Here is a 20,738-nt window from a genome sequence, read left to right on the forward strand (position 1 = left end):
ATTAGTTTATTTATTCTAATATTAAAGATATTTAATTTGTGGTAGAAAACATGTACATGATCATCCTTTACAATGATATGCATTTAATTTATTTAAATGCTTAATATTCTTTTCTGTTAGAGTCATATTAAAATTTGAACAACCCCATGATTTACTACACCGAATTAGTTTACTCAGATAAATAAAAATAGATATTGAGTTTAATAAATTTTAAATGCTTTTCTAGCTAAAATTTATTCGACATTTCTTACTAAGTTTAATAAAATAATATTAACACCTATTAGATGTATATTAATTACAAATAGACTTCGGAAATTTACACTAATTTAAATCAGGTAAAAAAATTATTAATTTAAAATCACGATTAGCTTTTTTTTTCGTTTCTTGACTTTAAAATTTTAATAATAATATAAAAAATATTTAATAAAAAAAAATAGTTTTTTTAATTTATTCAAATTTATTTTATAATAATAAAAATTAACTTTTATTAAATAGCACTAAGACCTTTAAAGTAGAATCTACTATTAGTATTTACAGCTAGCAAAATATACTATTTAAATGGACACTGATTATTCTAATTTAATTAAAATTCAAATATTCTATAATATTTTCTAAAAAAACTCAATTATTGAATATAATTTTGAGAAGAAACAAGGTTAGATGTAAAGAAAAGGAGTAGCTTATCTTTCAAACAATAATATAATTCTACCTTAATTTTATCATTTAGCATTTTAATAAATAAAAATTTTGGTTTTTTCTAATGAAACAACCATTGAGCTCAATCCAAATAACAGTCTAAATACTTTTGTTTTTAATGATGTTGAATTTTTATTTCAAAATAATACAACACTTTAAATAAGCAACACTGATACATTGATATTAGATTCATTCATAATTGGTAATCAGCCAGCAAATATAACGAATAACCACTATTTTATTATTAAAAATATAACAAACGTTTATATAAAAAATCTAACAATATAAAACTTTGATATGAGAAGCTAAAATTTATTTTTATTTGATTAAGTTTCAAATCTTACAGTAGAGAATTTAAATTTAATAAATTTAAATTTGATAGGAAATCTTTTTGAGTTCAAAGAATGTGAAAACATTTTAATTTAAAACTCTGTTCTTAAAAATATCAAATTAAATAAAGGGAGCATCTTCTCTTTAATCAAAGTAGATTAAGTATAAATAATCTATTTAAATGCTACATAAATAAGCAAATTTTTTACTACATCTCGTTAAAGAGACCTTTAGCTAGGGAATAGTTTAATTAAGTAATAAAATAAAAATAATAATCCTACTTCTCTATTTAGCTTCTAAGGATGCCAAAATGTAAATATTTAAAACTGCTATTTTTAATAATTCGAAGACATTTGTTTGGTCTATGCTGATCATTACTAAATAGATAAAACGTAAATGTATTTCTTAAATAATATTGAAATTATTTATTTAGATGCCAAAAACTTTGTATTTTCTGGTAATGGAGATCAAATACTTTAAATAACTTCTATTTAATCATTGCTGCAGTTTGTAACTTTTTCAGAGATATCAGATAATAATTCTCTGATACAGTTAAATCCTTTAGAAAAAGCTAGAATTGATAAATCTAGATTTGATAATATAAGTTTATCTGGAGGAAGCATCATAAATTTCTTACAAGGTGAACTAATAATTACAAATTCCAATTTTACTAACGTAAATTCTACAGCTTATCCCTGCGCCCTTAATGTTATAGAAGGAGATTTTATATAGATTAAAAACTGCTAATTTATAAACCTTTCTAATAATATGCAATAGAAAAATTCATAAAACTAGTTGTTGCATTTTTAAGGTGGAGCTATTAAGCTTTAAAATACAAACATAACAAAAATTTAACAAAGTCTTTTCAAAAATTGCATATCTTAAGGACCTGCCGGCGCAATTTATTCTTTTTAATCAAAATAGCAAGCAATTTTTGAGATTTTTATGACTTAATTTATTGAAAACTAATCCATTTTAGATTCTGGTGGAGCAATTTATTTTTTGCAATAATGTGGAATTAACATAACTTAGAGTTATTTTTCAAGCAACCATGCATTAAAATCTTAAGGTGGTGCTATCTATTTTGAATCTTCGTCTTTAATTGCTTTTTAAAATTCTAACTTCTCATTAAATTAGGCAGATATTGGAGGATCTGTTTATTATTCCATAACAAACTAAGAATTTTTTAAAGAATAAATTCTTTAAAAAAATCAAATTTACTTTGAAAAAAATAAAGGTAGATTTTTATTATAAATTATAAATTAATTTTTTTAATTTTATTAATAGCTACATTTTATGGTTAAAATATTGGCTCAATCCCTTTTTGGATCGGAATTTCAAAAAAACCTAGTGCAGATAAGCTTAAAATAGTTTAATAATATAAAGTTTAAAATATTTCTAGTGGTAATTATTTAGATTAGCCGTTGTATTTAAATTTTATAGACGAAGAAGGGAATCCTTTTAACTTTATAGAATCACCAAGTTTAAATAGCTTAAGAAAAGAATTTTCTTTACAGTTATATTTTTAAAATAATAGCTAAATTATTATTTAATAAGGAGTAAATGCATAATTAAATCAATCTATAGGCTTATTTTAATTAAATTTCCAGTCAATATACAAGGTTTCTTAAAATCAAAAAATCTATATTATATCAAACTAAATACAATAAGATAAGTAGCTTTATTTAGCTCTTGAATTATAATACAGAGATTGCATTAAGGGAGAAACTATTTAAGAAAAGGAAAATTTCATTTAGTAATTTTTTAATTTCTAAAATTTAAAAAAATCGATTGATTTATTTTTAAAAGGTGCAACCAGTGTGTTTAGGGCAGATACTCACTAAAAATTCCTGATATGTAAAAAGATATTAATAGTATACAATGTATTTCTTGTCCAGATTCAGCTAAATTTTGTTAAGGAAGTTAAATAATACTCAAAGATGGTTACTGGAGAGAAAATAACTCATCAGATTAAATTTATTAATGTATTTTAAACAGCTGTTCTTCTGACAACCCAAGTAGCAAAAATGGCTGCATTGAGGGATTTGTAGGACCACTTTGTAATAGTTGTGATAGCAAAGCAAGTGTTTGGAAATACTAGTATGGATTGAAAGGCTAAAACTGCTATGTCTGTAGCGAATGGATAGAATAGTATTTGTACTTTAGTATATATTTTGCTTTGTACTTTTTGTATATTGCTTACAGTCATCATAGCATGATAAAAAGTAAAATAATCATGTATAAACTCATAATATTTAAGAAAATAGATCTCTTCATCACAAGTAAATCTAGTTCTCAAGGGAAAGATTTTTCTCTATGGTTTAAAATATTCATTAATTATTTACAAATTTTATCTTGTGCTATGTCATTTAACATCACAGTTCCAAACTTTTTAAATGTCTCTTTAAATTTGTTTGGAGATCCTTTACAATTAACAGTAACTTCATTTGATTGCTTATTTAAAATGAGTGATAAATATCCAGTCTGGTTAAATAGGATTGTTACATAAGTAGTTAGTATGGTTGCTATTTACTTTTTAATAAATTTATCTCTAATTCTAATATCTATTAAGCAGCATAAAGACCTCAAAAAATCATTTGCTTAAATACCTAATATTGCAAAAATGACTTTTATTTTTATTTACTTATTCTATCAGCCTTCATTAGTAATTTATTTTATTTTCATTTTTTTTTAACAATTTTTAAAAAATAAATAAAACAATTCTAAACAACAAAACAAATTAAATTTTTATTTAAAAAGTCTAAAATGCTTATTCAAGGAGTTTTTTGCACATAAATTGGAAGTGATTATTATTTGATATCAGACTATAGTCAGTAATGCTACACACATTACCACAATCTATATACCTTTACAATAACAATTCCATTAATCACAATTTGGTGTTTTTTAATACCATTGAAGATATTTTTTAACCTAAAATCGTTTCAAAAACTTGATGACCATCATAACCCAAAGGGTCAGAGAATTGAGAATCTGTTAGCTTATGGAGTATTATACGACGGATATAAAAATAAATTTTTATACTGGGAAATTTTCAAAATATTCCATAAATTTATTCTAATGTCAATAATTAACTTAAATATTAATTAACAAACTTAAGTGTCCTTAATACTTTTGACAATTATTTTTTACTATTATATACTTTAAAAGGCTTAGCCACATAAAAATATTAAACAATTTCAAACAGAAAAAAGACTTATTTTCAAACTTTTATACACATTTGCATTACTCTAACTAATAATTAGTGATAATTCAAAGTTATCTATTTACAAGATGATTGGACTGATTTTCATAATATACATAAATATTACAACAATTAAGCTGGCTATCTTCATATTTGTTGGGTATATTTACATTTAAATAGATGAAGCAGATTCTTGTTCTAACAAATTTAAGAAATTCCTTTTCTAAATAAAAAATAAATATCCAAAGCTTTTAAATTTCTTGAATTTTAGAAGAACAAAAATAATTAGAATCCACTAGTTATGGAAAAAAGTGATTATATCATTTAGATAAAACATTTTTACCAGCAAAAATTTTTAAAGCAATAAAAATTATACTCTGCATTAGCAATCTGAAAACAGTAGAATACATCATCCAATAACCTAAAAGAATCAAAAAAGTGTTTCTTATTTGAACTCTTCGAATAAACTTTTCAGCTCTAACACCTTAGGTGAAAATGTAATTAATATTTTTATTTATACAAAAAGAATTAAACATTTTTTTATTTAGATTCGTTAAAACCAGCTTATACCAGAATCATTAAAATTAATATAAATGTCAAATTTTCATGTAATTCCAAGTCAAGACTCACCAAACGTATTTAATGTTATTTTACCTTATTTTGATTAATTCATTTTTGTATAAATAGAATATATAAATATATAACGAAGGAAATAAAAATGCTTCTAAAAGTTTGTTCAAAGCATTTAGTACTCCATAAAATGATTAAAGTGATGATTAAAAATGATTTTATAAATTTTTTAATTATAAAAATTGTAAAATTTTTTAATTCATATTATTATTATTAAATAAAAAAATTCAAAAAAATGAATAATAAATTAAATATTTAAATTTAATAATTTATTTCAAATAATTTGATCATTTATTTTTTTACTTTTAAATTATTCAAATCAAAAAATTTAGGGTTTTTTGGAAGAAAATTTTGGCTTGGGTCGGCATACCCAGAATCATATTTTTGGTATATTTTCAGATTTAAATATCAAAAATATGTAGTTTAAAAACTTATATTATTGGATCTTTATTTTTCCAACTTAAAGTTATTAATTGAATTGAATTATATAAAGTTATTAATCACTTTATAAAACTTTATTATCATATTTACATTTGTAAAATATGATTTAAAAAATTTGTTTTTATTCATAATATGATCTATTTATTTTATAAATGAATGAAAAATATATTTTTGTATTATTTTTAATATTATATACATTTATATTTTATCTTAGCTTTGTGTAGTAAATAACAAAAAGAAAGATATTAATAATTAAATTTATAAGGAAAATGATAAAATACATAATCAAAATTCTAATAATTAAGTCAATTTATGCTTAATTAATTCAATAGTGTAGAAATTAAAATTCATATTATGATTTATCTGTTTAGTAATGTGGAGACTGCCAAGAGTATTGTAATTCTTGTGATGATTTAAACACTTGTTTAGATTGCAAAACATAGTATTTTTATGTATATTTATTTAATGATTACAAAAATTAATAAATTTTATAAATGATCATAGGAATAAACTACTCAAAAATGTGTAAAACAGTGTAAAAATAAAGAATTTTATCAAAATTACTTTTAGCAATGTTCTGAATGCCAAATAAATAATTGCGAAAAATGTAATATTGATTTAAATCTGTGTTATTAATGTAACTAAGGATGGAAAATAACAAACAGTTCAATGTATTGCTAAAAAAGCGAATGTTTAATAAATGATTTTTACAATTACAACTAAGAAGATGGAAAATGCACTACAAATTGCCCTGATTATTCAGATTTAAATCAAAGGCTTTGCCTTCACCTAAAAAAATTTAGCACAATTAACTTTGCAGCAAGTAAAAGAAATGTAGAATAAGAAGATATAAACTAAATTTTCTATTATTAGATGCTAAATGGTGATTAAATTGTAAAATATATTATTTTATCACTTCAAAATATTTATCATAATATTTAATATAGATAATAGCTCTATAAAATTCAAATGTAGTGATTTTTTCATTTTAAAGTCTTGTTCCTATTACTCAAATATAATTACTCAACGATTACTAATAAGCTATATTAGACAAAGATAGTATTTATTTAATTTCTAATGTAGTGTAGAAAATTAATTTAGAAGCAAAGAGTATTGAAATACTGATTTAACTGCCTCAGTAAGGATATGGATTTTCTCAATAGAATTACTATTCTAAATCAGATTTGAATTTTTAAGTTTATAATTTTTAATAAAAGTAGTAATTTAATTATACCTTTTAGAATGAGATACTAGTTTAATTTAAATATAAATATTTGAATTTATCAGATATTTCAAATAATAATGATTATAATTTGTCTATACAACTACCTCCAAATAGAATTTAAGATCAATTTGGATGTTTTGTCCCTAATCAAACTAATGTTTCAGTTTAAATAATAAAATAAGAAATAAACTTAATCAAGAGAGATTTTTTATTAGAAAATACTCAGTAATACTAATAAATAATTAATTAGTATGAGCAGAAATTTTCAGTATATGAAATGGTAAATATTAATAAAACAGTAGTATTATATGGGTTATAATTATTTTTAATAGATATATAAAATACTACTTCTATGATTAAAATTGAAGGAATTGCTGTAAATTAGATTTTAAAGGCTTATGAATATAATGGAAAAATAAGATTTCTTTAAAGAAGTGTCAATTAATTTTAAGATATTTATCAATCAGCTATTATCTGTTTTAACTTAACTTATGATCAAGTAAGTTAACAATACTTATTTGAATATGTAATTTAGATTTATAAGACATTAATTACTTATTTAATTTTATTAAAAAATAATAATTTAGGATTAACCTCATTTTTCATTAACTACTTAATAAATAATTGAGCATCAGATCTTTTAAAACTAATCTTAAATTATTTTAGCTTCAAAAATAGGTAATAAATTTATTTATTCTTTTTCAAATTTTTTCATTAAATTAATAATTAAAAAAATATTATTGTTTATTTTTACATAAAAATATTAATTAATTTCTCTATTATTTTTTAATTTTATTAAAACAAAAACCCATTTTTAAATTTGTACAAAAAAATATTTTTTTAATTTTTCAAAAAAATTAAGGTGATTTTTATATTCTTGTTGTTTATCATAATAAATGACAAAATTAAGCTTTTAATTAAAATTTGCTGTATAAACTAATTTAAATAATTTAACTATTTAGGTTATGAAATAATTGACATTAGTACAAACTTAAGTTAACAACTCACTAATAGTAGCTAAAATGTTAAATATTTGTTTGATTCTTAAAATAACATGGTATTCAACCATTTAAAATTTTTACCAAACAACTCAGCCTTATTTTATTAAATATCTAGTAATAATATAAAAATCTACTAATTATATTTTAATAGTACTAACATATTACTAGATTTATCAAAATAATTAATTACACTAAATTACCAAGATTAAATTAATTTTGCTATTGGTATTTATCAGGTATTAAATATTGACTAATAACTAGTAATCGCATTTAATAATTAAATTTAGATATTAAAATATGCTTCTTAATAATAAATTACATATAGCAGTTTTGCTGATTATAGTAGTTCATACAAAATGAGAGGGATATAGAAGCTTATTTATAATAACGAAAGAAAATTATTAATTATTATATTTCAAATTGGATTTAGATTAATTCAAATTGATAATTAAAAACTTATCTTTGAAAAAAATTTAAATCAGCAAATTATAAATGCAGAAATAAGCAATCAATATCTTGGAATAACTTATTAATGCTAATCTTTATACAATTTTGTGATTTTTAACCTAGAAACCTTTTAAATGTTTTAGTTTAACATAGACAGTATGTCTATTTATATTAATTTGATCTAGTAGAATAATCCATCAATTTTATTTGTTGCTGTTTACTTTAAAAATACCATCTAATTATTTTGTATTGGCTCATAAAAAATAGATGCTTTCTAAATAAATGCCACTGTTTTTTTGACTGATTTTGATTATAGTAATACACTTCAAGCCTTAAATAATACAATATACATAAGTACTATAGAGTATAATATTATTGTATTAAATTACAATGAATAAAGTTCAACGTTGAATTTAGTGGATAATTTTTATACTTTAAACGGTTACATAAATTTTGATAATAATTATGTAATAGTATAAGCCTATTGCAATAGAGTATAGGGATTAATATATAGTAGGAAATAACATCAAAATATTTATTAAATATATAGTACATATTTAAATGTAACAAATTTTTAACTTATTATCAAGTATGTAAGCATACCTGAGCTTAAATTAGCTTACTCTAATAATTAAGTAGGGTAAATAAAATTCAAAGTAGTAGATTTACAAAATCAAACATAGCAATCATTCTAAAAATCTATTTTTGCTAAAAATGATGATAGCTTTATATTAAACTACAATAGTTATTATAAATTAGTTAATACTACTACGCTTTAAAGCACAGATTTACAGTTTCCTTTTTCATTTTCAGTTTTGCAATCCTAGATTTTAGTAATTAACTAGCAAAGATATATCATCATAAAGAATATCTAAAATGTAAATTATTTTTTTATTCATATCAAATTAAAAACTATTCAAAATTTTATTTTAAAAATTATTACGATATTAAATATAAAACTTCATTTTAAAACAATTGTTTTGAAATAAAAAAATTATTTAAATTTTAAAAATCTAATAAAATTAAAAAATCCTCTATTAAACTATTTTATAATTTCATTCAAATTTAATAATTATATTGTATTCTAATAAATTGGTTAAAATTTAATTTTCATATCTAAAATAACAACTTTAAGATCATCAAAAACTGTGTACTTTAACAGAAAAAATAAAGTCAACAAGATATTAAAATTTTTTGATTAAATTATTTTTTTATTCTTTAAATTAGCAAAACTATCTATTTAATTTAGAAACTCAACAAGTTGTTTAAATTTTGTAGTTTACTACAATAGAATAGAATTTTATTAATTTGGAGAGTAATCAAATAATCTTATATCAATCTGGAAAACTAGTAGGAATTTACTTGCTTTCAAAAAGTAATCAATAAATTACTGTTTAAACTCCTTTAAAAACGAGTTTTGTAGATTTTGATTCAAGTATAAATGATTTTGGTATTCTAATCAAAACGAATGAATTAAATTACTATTTTGACCTTGTTAGTAATGAAGTTGTCTAAACAAGTAAATATTATTTAAAAATTTACTAAATAATATTATTTATTTAAATTAGATTAATAGACATAATAAAATGTAACCTTTTAGAAGTAACAAAAACTAGTAGGTAATAGATAAATACTAGCTCAAATGAAAGATGGAAAGTATGTTATTTGTGATCAATAGCTAAATATTATATTTACTTTTATTGAACAATCCCAAGTTATTTATATTCTAGAATTATAAGCTTTCATATCAGTTAATCAACAGAATTAAATTCTATTTTTTAAATAGAGTGATTATAGTTTTTAGTTAATAAATTATTCTATCTAAGACTAGATAAATTAAATTGATTATGAAGTTGTTTTTAAGTAAAAAAACACTATAATAATTAAATTAGTAACCAATAAGGAACAAATAATGTATTTATATGATTATTTCTCCTAAAAAGGAAATCGTATTTTGCTTTAAGATAATAGCTTTTATTCTAAGCCTAATTATGAATATAAGATTATTTTCTAAGATGACATATTAATGATATTTTTGTAACCTTCTGCTAGCTATTTCAAAATAGAAAAAAATGGTTAGTATCAGCTGTTATAATACATCAAGTATAACAATAATTAGTTTAGCTAATTCTTCAGCCATTCTTCACTCTTTTATAGAAAAGACATTAATTTAATAATATAATTTTAAGTTTAAAATTAATAGAAAGCAGTATTAAATACATTTGATATTAACTTGAGTTAATTAAAGTGCTAGCTAGCTGTTCCAGGTAGTTATTCTTTTATTCACTCAAATTAAGAAGGAGTAAATTATTTTTTTTATATTAATATAAATATATTTTATTTTGAATCGTTTCATGAAATAAAAAATTAAATATTTTTTTTTACTTAAATTTCTTATTTAATCAAATTTATTTGATAATAGAAAAAATAAAAAATATTTAATTTTAGTATCTTGATTCATAATTTTTTACTTAGATAATTTGAAACACAAATAAATTAAACTTATTAAAAAAAGGTGATTTATAATTTGAATTAGAATAATCTTAACAAAATGAATTATTTAGACTGCAGCATTTAAAGTAAAAGCATGTATGGGATGAATTTTTAGGATTCTAGCATTTAATTAATTCAGTCTTTTATATTTTTAGATTTATCTCTTGATATGATTGTTATAATATCTTTTAATAGATCTAATATTTTTTAAGCTTCTACTTTGATTTACTAAGGCAGTGTTGATTACTAGAGTTATGGTTTGTCAGCAGTAGCTTTATATTAATAAGCCACGAATATTATATTGATAATTTATAAAAATAATATTTTTATGATGGATCTATGGACTCCTCTATTAACTTAACTATATTATAATTCAATGAAAAATCCTTAAAATAACTTTTTATACTTTGAAGATTAGAACTTAGCTGTTTATTATGATAAAAATACTGGAGTTTTAAATACAATTAACGTTATTGATTATTAAATTTTATCTTAATTTAAACTGTCAGATTCTCTTTCATCATCAAGGTATTCTATTTTACTATATAATTTGACTACATCTGTTATTTTAGCTATTTCTTCTCCTTCTGAGTATACAATCTATGATTTTATTAGTAAAAAATAAATAAAATCAGTGCAGAATCATATTTATTGCTCTTTTTATTCAACCATTTAATAAAACGTGTTTTGTTTAGATTAGGGATCAATAATAAAAAAATTCAATCCTAATATTTTTGACTTTGAAGCTGTTACAGAAAATTTGAATTTTTAGTAAGAAATTAGCAAATTTAAAGTATTGAGTTAACATATTGTGTCTTTTATTGATATTTAAGGAAACTTATTCCTGTATAATATGATAGCTAAATAGTTCTCTCCTGTTTTAATAGTTTAAAAAATTTATAATAAAGTAACCAGTTTTTTATTTTAAATATTATTTATTTTAGAATTTAATTGAAAAATAATACTTTTATTTATAAAAAAGATTCAACAAATTGGGGAATACATATTATATTTAGATTCGTAAACAGATTTAGTAGTATTCAAACTTGATAAAGATCTAAGCGTAAAAAATATTTCTAAATAAACAAAATATAGCTATGAAAATTAATAAATTTTAGATTTCATCGTAATTTAATTTAATGATTCAAAAACTTTAGTGTTTTCATCGACTTTATCAATAAAAGTATTTAATTTACATTCTAATTAAATAATTGGATAATTACCTACTCCCTCAAGATTGTAAAGCAAGCTTAGTTAAGATTAAGACTATTTATACGCTATGTGCAGTTTTTAAGTAAATGTATTCAAAAAGAGAGTGCTTAAATTTGTAAATTTCTACAAAGTAAACTAATTCATATATTCAAGTTTAAAAGAAATACAATATTTATATTAAGACATATTTTTGTTAATTCTTTCAAACGACTTGCTGATTGTTTAAATTAATCAAAAAAATACTTAATTATTAGAGTCATTTTAAAATTTAAGAAATCCTGTTGTTTACTCAACTAAATTTGATTATTCAGATTAATAAAAACTTAATTTAAACTAAATAAACTTTAAGTGCTTTAGTGATACAAATATATTTGATATCTATTTTAAAGTCTAAGGAAATGATCATGAAACATTAAATGCTCTTCTCTCGCTCACTCAATCTTCTAATGATTTAGAAAACTAAAACAAAGTAATCTTTTTTAATTTTTTATTAAATAAAGTTTTAATAAAAAATAGGGAATTATTTTAAATATACTAAATAAAATTATTTTTAATATAATTAATTAATAAAATAATACCCTGCCCTGCATTAATAAATAAATAAATTATTTATTTTTAATTATAAAATAGAATGTAGAAAACCAAAATAGAGTACATTCACAAGGTTTTAATTTGATAAAATATATTGTAAAAATGACAATAGAAAACTCTAATTTGTTTTAGATTAAAAAAATATATGACATTTTTAATAGCAATACTTAAATAGAATATTAATTCTAAAGTCCAAAAGCAGATACTTAAAACAAAAAATATGCGAATTTGATTAATAACCAATTTATCCTTTCTCAATTCTAAAATTTAAATTTCTAATCTATTGCACTGTTTATTTCATCTACTTAACAAAATCTTACTCTTAACCCTTATATCAATATGAAATAAATTATTTTCAATGATGTAGAATTAGTATTATTTAACAATACATCTTGTCTCTAAATTGATAATTTGAATTAATTAATTTTAGATTAAGTTTTAATACAAAGGAGCACACTTTGCAGGTAATCTTGTGCTATTAAAATTAGTAATGTCACAAATTTATTAATTCAAAACCTTACAATATAAGATATGAATTTTTTAAATGAGAGCTAGTTTTTGTTTTCAGATATTTATAATATCACTATTATAAATTTGCACATGATAAATTTACAAATAAATGGAAATCTTTTTGAGTTTAATGATTGCAAATACATTTAAATATAAAATTTGAACATTGAATAAGCGATTATACTTTCTGGTAGTTTGTTTTCATTCTTTAAAAGTCTGTCAATATAATTAATTGATTTAAGCTTTACAATTATTAATCAATCAAACTCTAATTTACGAAATAGAAATTTAAAATAATTAAATTAACACAGAATTATTTAGAATTAAATTAAATAAAATATTTTATTAAATTTCCATGGTTGTGAGAATGTAGGAATATATAACAGTGACTTTACAAAATTTTAAGATGTAACTTTAATTCAAGCAAATCACTTCTCTAACAATAACTAATTATAATATTTTAGTTATTTCTTATAAATTGTTAACTGCACTGTAAATTAAATTAACATAGGCAATAAAATTACAAAATATTAGATTTTTATTATATAATCAGTTCAAGCTAACTTATTGAATGTCACTTTTAGTAATATAGCTAGTAATAATAGCTTAATAAACTGGGATGTTTAATTATAGGGTTAAATATCAAATTCATCATTCACTCATATAAATATATCAGAAGGAAGCGTGATAAATGTGATGTAAGGTCAAATAAGCTTAAATTTTTGTTATTTTATATAAATAAACTCTACAAATTATCCATGTGCACTGAATATACTTTAGGCAAACCAAATTTTGATTGAAAACAGCCATTTTAAAGAATTATTAAATATGAATCAATAAAAACAATCAATTATTTATGGAGGTGCAATAAAAGCACAGAATTATTAGAATATAACTATTTTATTCAGCTATTTCTATAAATGCAAGGCCTTTGAGTCTGGAGGAGCAATATATGCTTTTTAGGCTCTTTAATCTTCCATTTTTTAAATTCGTAATTGCTACTTTCTAGAAAATACTTCAGTTTATGGATCAGGTGGAGCAATTTATTTTTAAGCAATCTATGGAATAAGCATAATCAAATCTAAGTTTGAAAGTAACTCTGCTATAAAGTAAAAAGGAGGTTCTATTTACTTTGAGGAATGCACTCTATAATAATTTGCTAATTCTTTATTCAATCTGAACAGAGCATATATAGGTGGATCATTTTATTATACTCAGACATCTTCAGATTTACTTAAATTGGTAAATCTCTATGAAAACAACATTATCTTTTTGAATAACACTGGTAAATAATTTAAAAAATTTTAAATAATAATTTTATGACATTAAAAATTTTAAGCAAAAATAAAAAATTTTACTTAAAATAAAATTTTTAACATCCCTTCCTATCTACTCTTTTATAAACTATAAAATATTTGTCTTTCTTTTCAAAATTACTGTTAATAAGAGGACATTTTTGTTTTAATAACATTTTTTATTTTTTAGTGTAGAAATTTAATTGGTCTTTATAAAAAAAATGTTTTAAATTATCAGCACAATTTTTTTAATTCCTAGATTTTCTTTGAAATTGAATGAAATTTTAATTATTTTTTGGAAAGTTTTCAAATTAATCATTTATTATTCCTTGTTAGGATAAACAAAGTGGAATGGAGGTGCTAATTAATTAAAATTAAAAAATATATATTACTCTCAAATATATAATTTTATATATTAAATCCATCTTATCCTTAAAATACATTTGAAAATAAAACACTATAAGATTTTATCAAGAAAAAGTTTACAAGTAAAAAGAATAAAGTTATTTTTCAAAATTTTTAATTGATAAAATTACTTAAATTTTTTAATAATAAATAGTCTAAAATGTTAATTGAGAGTCTATTTTGTGTATAGATTGCTAACAAATATTATTTATTAGCAGATTATAGTTAAGAATGTTATAATAAGTATTATTTAATTTATGAGTTAGTGCTTGTAGGGCCTTTAATACTAATTTGGTGCTTGTTGATACCTATGATTTTACTAAGGAAGCTAAAATACTTTTAAAAGTAAAATTAATCAAAAACTGAATTAATTTATAAAATTAAGAACAATCTCGCTTATGGTGTGATATATGATGGATATAAAAATAAATATTTATATTGGGAAATAGTCAAAATATTCCACAAATTTATTATAATGATTATTATTAATATAAATTAAACTGACCAAGTAAAAGTTGCAATTATTATTCCTACAATGATTGCATATACCTGCATTATTTAATAAAAGCAACCATACAGTAATACAAAAGTTTACAAAATAGAGAGAACTTTATCTTATTGCTTAATATACATTTATACCCTATTCATAATTATCTTAAATGACGAGTCCAAACTATAAATATATGCTAGAGTTAGTGAGTTTTGCATAGTTATTTTAAATATATATGTGCTAATAACATTAATTGTTAGCATATTTGATTAAAATTATATTTAGATAAACGATACAAACTCTTTGAATAATAAAATAAAATTAAGAATGCTTTATTTAAAAAAAAAATATCCTCATTTTTTTAAATTTTTGAAATTTAGGTAAATAAAAATAATTAAAATTCATTATTTATGGAAGAAAGTCATATTGGCCTACCGAAATTAAATGTTTACTTATAGTTCCAATTTTGTAAGTAAAATAAATTTGAATACTAAATCTATAAACAAAGCTCATAGCATCTAAAAATCTAACAGCAAAATACTTAAAGCATTTATTAAAGAGTCTTTAAAACAATCTGAACAATCTAATTAAGTAAATTTATCTAAATTAATTTAATTTAAATATTTTTTAATTAGCACAAACTAATTAAATCATTATAAATAAATGATAATCAGATTATTCCTAAAGACGATTTGAAGAGCATTAACTATTCTGTAAATTATTTTTATTATTATAATATATAAATTTTTGTATATTTAAAAATTAAGTAAGTATCATTATAGTCTGAAAACTAACATATTGATGATAATTAATAAATAAAAAATGAACAGCTTCCTACCTTCAGAGTAAATATGAATTATTTTCAAAAATTAAATGTTTTTTTAAATACATATATAAAAGACATAAAGTGAGTGGTTATCCATAGAAAGTTAAGTAATGAATGCAGATGTAGATAATTTATTTCTAAATAAATTTATTTTAAAATAAATATTTTTTTATTATAATAGGCAAATAGGTAACGTATTCCTTAGTCGATATTTGAGAATTTGACATAAAATATGATACATAATATTAAATAAAAAGATAGTGATGATAGCTGTATTAAAATCAAAAGCTAAGTAGAATGAAATTTCTATTAAAAATTAAAAAAATCTAAATATTTTAATTATTTTATTAATATGAAATAATATTTATTTTCTCTATGTAACTAACTAATGCAATTCAAACTCAGTTTCAATTAAAATCTAATTTAAAAGTTTAAAATTTATTAAATTTTGTTTATAAAATAAAATGTTTTTGACTAATTAAATTATTAATGTGTTTTTAAATCTTTTAAATATTAAAATAAAATTATATTACTTTATTAAAAACAATAAAAAATTTCAAAAGATAGTTCCATAACAAAATTTTATTATTTTTAAATATACAAATTCGATTTTATATGCTTTAAATAATAATAAATTATATTAAATATTACTTTTTTAAGCTAATTTTATGATAAAAAATTTTAATATAATATGATAATTTTAGAGATATCATAAATTAATATAATAATCTTAATAATTCAAATATTTTATATTTATTTACATTTACATAATAACAAATTGCTTTTTGTTGGAAAATTTCCTTACATTATTATTTTTTTGATTTAATCAAATAAATAAATAAATTTAAATTCATTTTATTTAATTTATGTTTAAAATATTTTTTTTTCTTTTTTTTTTAATATTTTTGACTTAAATTGATATGTATACATTGTTTAACATAAATGATATTTATAATTTAAAAATAATAACAATTTTACTAATATTAGATTTTATTTTTTTTTTGATTTATTCAAATAATATAAAATTTTTTTTACTTTAATTGTAAATTTTAGAGAAAGCAAAAATTAATTAGAAAATTTGAATAGTTATCAAAAAATGTAAAAACAATAAGAATAGTAATAGCCAAAATTGACTTTATAGGATTATGAAAAAAGATAAATTGATATAGATTTTACTAATATAGAGAAAGAGCTGGATTAATGCAAATAACGGATTGAATTAAATGAATAAGATTTAGAGGCAATGATAAAATTAGGATTAATTTATATTAGATATTATAAAGATAAAAAGAATAGTTTGCAATATTTTGAAAGAGTTCTCAAAATTGATGAAAGAGATATAGATGCACTGCTAGGCAAATGCTACTGCATTTTAGAAGATAAAAAAAAAACTGAATTCGAGTAATGTTAATCACTTATTGATAAATGTTTTTCCCAAAAGATAAAGTACTGGAGAATATATTACTATTAATCTATGCTTTATTATCTAATGTATAAAGATTATCTTAGCAAAAAGTTTATAATGAAGGCACTGAAACATAAACCAAAGCAGTATTTATCCCTTTCTCTTCTTGCACTAATACAAAGTGAATTTTCTTCTGAAATAGAACAGTCTAAATGTATTATTGATAACCTTGTTACAAATCCCTAAGATTTTAAATATGACTTTTCTGTATTTTATAGAGCAGGAAAGATTTACGAAAAGCTCAAAGAACCTAATTAGGCAATATAATTCTTTTTTGAATCATGTAAATATAGATATAATTATTCTTAAGCTTATAAAATGGTAAGTGATATTTATTCTAACCAACTAAATGATTTTGAAAAGGCAGAGCATTATGCAAATTTAGCTATTTAATTAGACCCTTAAAATGATGAAGCATACTTGAGTATGGGCGAAATCAAGGATAAATAAAACAAGAAAGAATAATCATTGGAATATTTTTTTAAAGCTATAGAAATAAATCCTCAAAATGAAACTGCATATATTTTGATACTTGATAGGTATGAGTAAATGGGTTATAAAAGATAGGAATTTCATGACTTATGCACTCAATTTTATAAGAACAATCCTTATTCTGCTGACGCTAGTTTTGAGATGGCTTATTCACTTTCAACCCAAAAAGATTTTTATCCAGCTTTAAAATACTATAAAAAATCTCTTAATTCTACTTGCTATGTTGATATTTACAACAATATAGGAAATGTGTATTTTTAACTTAAAGATTTAGAAGAAGCAGAACACTACTTTCTTAAAGCCCTACAGTAGGACCCTAATGATTTACAATTCAATGAAAACTTAAATATTGTAGCTGAATACTCAAAACTAGTAAATGAAGGTTTTGATCCCTTTGAGTATAATAGTGATTAAGAAGATGATAGTGATGATGACGATGAAGATGATGTATAAAATCAAGAAGAAGAACAAGAGCAAGAACAATAAGAAGAAGAAAAAGATTAAGAAATCAATCAAGAAAATAATAAAAAAACATGAAAATTAATCTTCAAATATTCCAAATAAATTTTAAATCCAATTTTTTCAATTACAATATTAAATGTTAAAACATTTATTAATTAATTTATTTAACATTTTCTCAAACTTAAATTTAAAAAAATAAAATGTTAAATATAAATTCTATAAACTTATAAATGATCGCTTTTAACTTCTAAAAAGTAAAATAAATCAATTTTTTTACATAAAACAAACAAAGAAAATGGTTGCTAAAAACAATTTAGTTAAAGTTAAAATTAAGAGATAAATTTAACAAAATATTTTTTTATTTTAACGTTTTTTCAATTTAATAATTTAATGAAGAAAATATAAAAATATAAATCTTTTAAATTAATTAAAAAATTATAGAATTTTATTATCTAATTTTATTTAAATCTGTATTATTAATTATTACAATGTTGTCAAAAAATTCAATTAATATTTATTTGCTTGTGAGATATTTTAGAATTAAGAAAAACTGATTCTTAAGTCTTATTTTATTAAATGAATAAAGCTATATGAATCTAAATAGAAATGTGGATTTATAATGATTACTGTATATTTTATTTGTTAGCATATGACATTCATGGATTAAAAATTATCTATTCTATTTATGCATGATAAACATTTTATCATTATTAATGCTAATTAGTCAATTTTTAAAAATTAGAAAAAGTAATAATATTTGTTAATTTTTCTAGTTAATTCATAAGCTAATTAAATTATCAATAATATATTTTTAAAATGGAAATAGAAACTCAAACATCTTTATCCAACTCTATTGAAAACACGGAAACAACTTTTTTACTAAACTAGGTGAGGTAGCAAATGAATACTTTCATTTAATAGATTTCTAATGAAAATATAGAAAGTTAATCAACTGACAGAATTAGTATTAGTGAAGATGAATAGTAGAATCTACTAAATAAAAAAAAAGATGTTTCTGTCAAACTGAGAAAAAAATAAAAAAGGGTTTGTTAAACTTTTACTATTCCTTTAAAATTTAAAGGATAAGATGTTTTTCATGTATTTGGTGACTTTTGCATATCAGGATCATATTAAGTAAGACTTGGAGGTTCTTTAGGTTGGACTTAATTAGGTTTTGATAATTTGGTTACAGAGTCAATTTAAAAATATGACGATTTCATTGATACAAAACTGAGATTTAATAGGATTTAAGAGATGCCGTTAGAAAAAGCTGTTATTGAATTACAGAATGTTCCTCATTAAACCTATTACTAACTCAGCTAAGTTTTATTGAAAATAGGCAAATATTATGATTAAATGAAAGCAGAAATGTTAGAATATAACGAAGTTAACCAAGAAAGATATGACTATGAGTATAATTAATATAGCTAATTTTGCCTAGAAAAAGTTAAAGAGCTGATGAAGTAATATAATTTAAGCTCGTATTGTATAGGTAGGACTAATTTTAAAGATGGATCTTTGGATGTAAGTCATGTTGGATATTCAAATGGATTACTTGATTTAATTTGCTTGGACTACAACACGATGTAACAGTTATGTTTAAGAGACAGGCAGATTTAATTGGTCAAAGATATAAATTAAATATTGGAAAGCTCATTGTTTTGTTTAATGAGCAGATTTTAAAATAGTACTGAGTATAAAATAAGAGTTAACTTTACTACTCTAGATGGATATGATTTATGGTTAGATTTGACTTACCATAAAATATAGCCACCTACTTATAAGGGAATGTTTGGCAATTTCTTCTTTTGTTTAATAGAAATAGATATTGATGCAAATTAATTAAAAGGACTTCTAGACTATAGGAATTCCATTTAATCTAAAAATGCAAATTTTAATTCATTTTTATAAAATGAGTTATCTTTCTTTTAAGAAGATATTGAATACTCGATTTTATCATAGTCCTTCTTGGAAAAGTACTATTAAGACTTAATAAAAAAAATATAAGGTCTACATAGTTAATCCAATGACCAACTTTCAAAATAATGCGGTTTCAGATTAATATCTTGAAAGGATTTAAAAATAGATAGATTATTAAAAAATAATTAATAGTAATATTATAAAATAGAATAATTAAATTTTTAAAAATCAAGAAAAACTTAATGAATAATGTAATTAAAAACCTCTATAAAACCAATTTATTTGGTTTTAAAATAAGATTTGATAATAATATTAATTGTTATATATGAAAAATATTAAAGAAATGTGATTTTTATTAAATATTTTGTGTTTAATAAATTATAATAATTTATTTTATGAAAGTTATCAAATTTTAATATTTCCTTTTTCTAATGGTTATTTGATTACTTGAAAATACAAAAATATCTTTTAAACTAAGACTTAAATTAAAATCCACAAAAATTAAAGACTTAATAATTTTTTTTTTAAATAAAAATGATATTTTATTCAATAATAGAATAACTAAGAATATTAATATTGATTGATTTAAAAAAAGTAATTGA

At 20.6% G+C, this 20,738-nt stretch overlaps 6 protein-coding genes across 6 annotated transcripts; all 6 read left to right on the forward strand. All coding sequences in view use genetic code 6, as the record gives it.

Annotated features, from left to right (window-relative positions):
- Positions 1-1,422: 1,422 nt before the first annotated feature.
- TTHERM_00629770 (transmembrane protein, putative) lies at positions 1,423-5,438 on the forward strand (the record flags this gene model as incomplete). Its single annotated transcript, XM_001022716.2, has 7 exons — positions 1,423-2,263; positions 2,314-2,782; positions 2,836-3,691; positions 3,787-4,728; positions 4,780-4,866; positions 4,919-5,000; positions 5,194-5,438. 7 exons carry the CDS (start codon positions 1,423-1,425, stop codon positions 5,436-5,438), a joined length of 3,522 nt encoding a protein of 1,173 aa, XP_001022716.2.
- A 176-nt stretch (positions 5,439-5,614) lies between these two features.
- Positions 5,615-6,280, forward strand: TTHERM_000629759 (hypothetical protein; the record flags this gene model as incomplete). The annotated part of the gene is made up of 3 exons (XM_012799410.1): positions 5,615-5,754; positions 5,807-6,196; positions 6,250-6,280. The coding sequence occupies 3 exons, from the start codon at positions 5,615-5,617 to the stop codon at positions 6,278-6,280; spliced, it is 561 nt and encodes a 186-aa protein (XP_012654864.1).
- Positions 6,281-10,001: 3,721 nt separating this feature from the next.
- TTHERM_00629760 (hypothetical protein) lies at positions 10,002-11,022 on the forward strand (the record flags this gene model as incomplete). The annotated part of the gene is made up of 3 exons (XM_001022715.2): positions 10,002-10,277; positions 10,491-10,919; positions 10,978-11,022. 3 exons carry the CDS (start codon positions 10,002-10,004, stop codon positions 11,020-11,022), a joined length of 750 nt encoding a protein of 249 aa, XP_001022715.2.
- Positions 11,023-15,157: 4,135 nt separating this feature from the next.
- TTHERM_000629728 (hypothetical protein) lies at positions 15,158-16,195 on the forward strand. Its single transcript, XM_012799411.1, has 6 exons — positions 15,158-15,562; positions 15,607-15,684; positions 15,739-15,816; positions 15,872-15,919; positions 15,979-15,986; positions 16,059-16,195. The coding sequence occupies exons 1-6, from the start codon at positions 15,299-15,301 to the stop codon at positions 16,096-16,098; spliced, it is 516 nt and encodes a 171-aa protein (XP_012654865.1). The 5' UTR covers positions 15,158-15,298; the 3' UTR covers positions 16,099-16,195.
- Positions 16,196-16,893: 698 nt separating this feature from the next.
- Positions 16,894-18,291, forward strand: TTHERM_000629729 (tetratricopeptide repeat protein; the record flags this gene model as incomplete). Its single annotated transcript, XM_012799412.1, has 1 exon — positions 16,894-18,291. One exon carries the CDS (start codon positions 16,894-16,896, stop codon positions 18,289-18,291), a length of 1,398 nt encoding a protein of 465 aa, XP_012654866.1.
- Positions 18,292-19,032: 741 nt separating this feature from the next.
- TTHERM_00629730 (hypothetical protein) lies at positions 19,033-20,286 on the forward strand (the record flags this gene model as incomplete). The annotated part of the gene is made up of 1 exon (XM_001022712.2): positions 19,033-20,286. The coding sequence occupies one exon, from the start codon at positions 19,033-19,035 to the stop codon at positions 20,284-20,286; it is 1,254 nt and encodes a 417-aa protein (XP_001022712.2).
- Positions 20,287-20,738: the final 452 nt, after the last annotated feature.

This window comes from Tetrahymena thermophila (genome assembly GCF_000189635.1).
Source record: "Tetrahymena thermophila SB210 genomic scaffold scf_8254470, whole genome shotgun sequence".
NCBI classification, from domain to species: Eukaryota; Ciliophora; class Oligohymenophorea; order Hymenostomatida; family Tetrahymenidae; genus Tetrahymena; species Tetrahymena thermophila.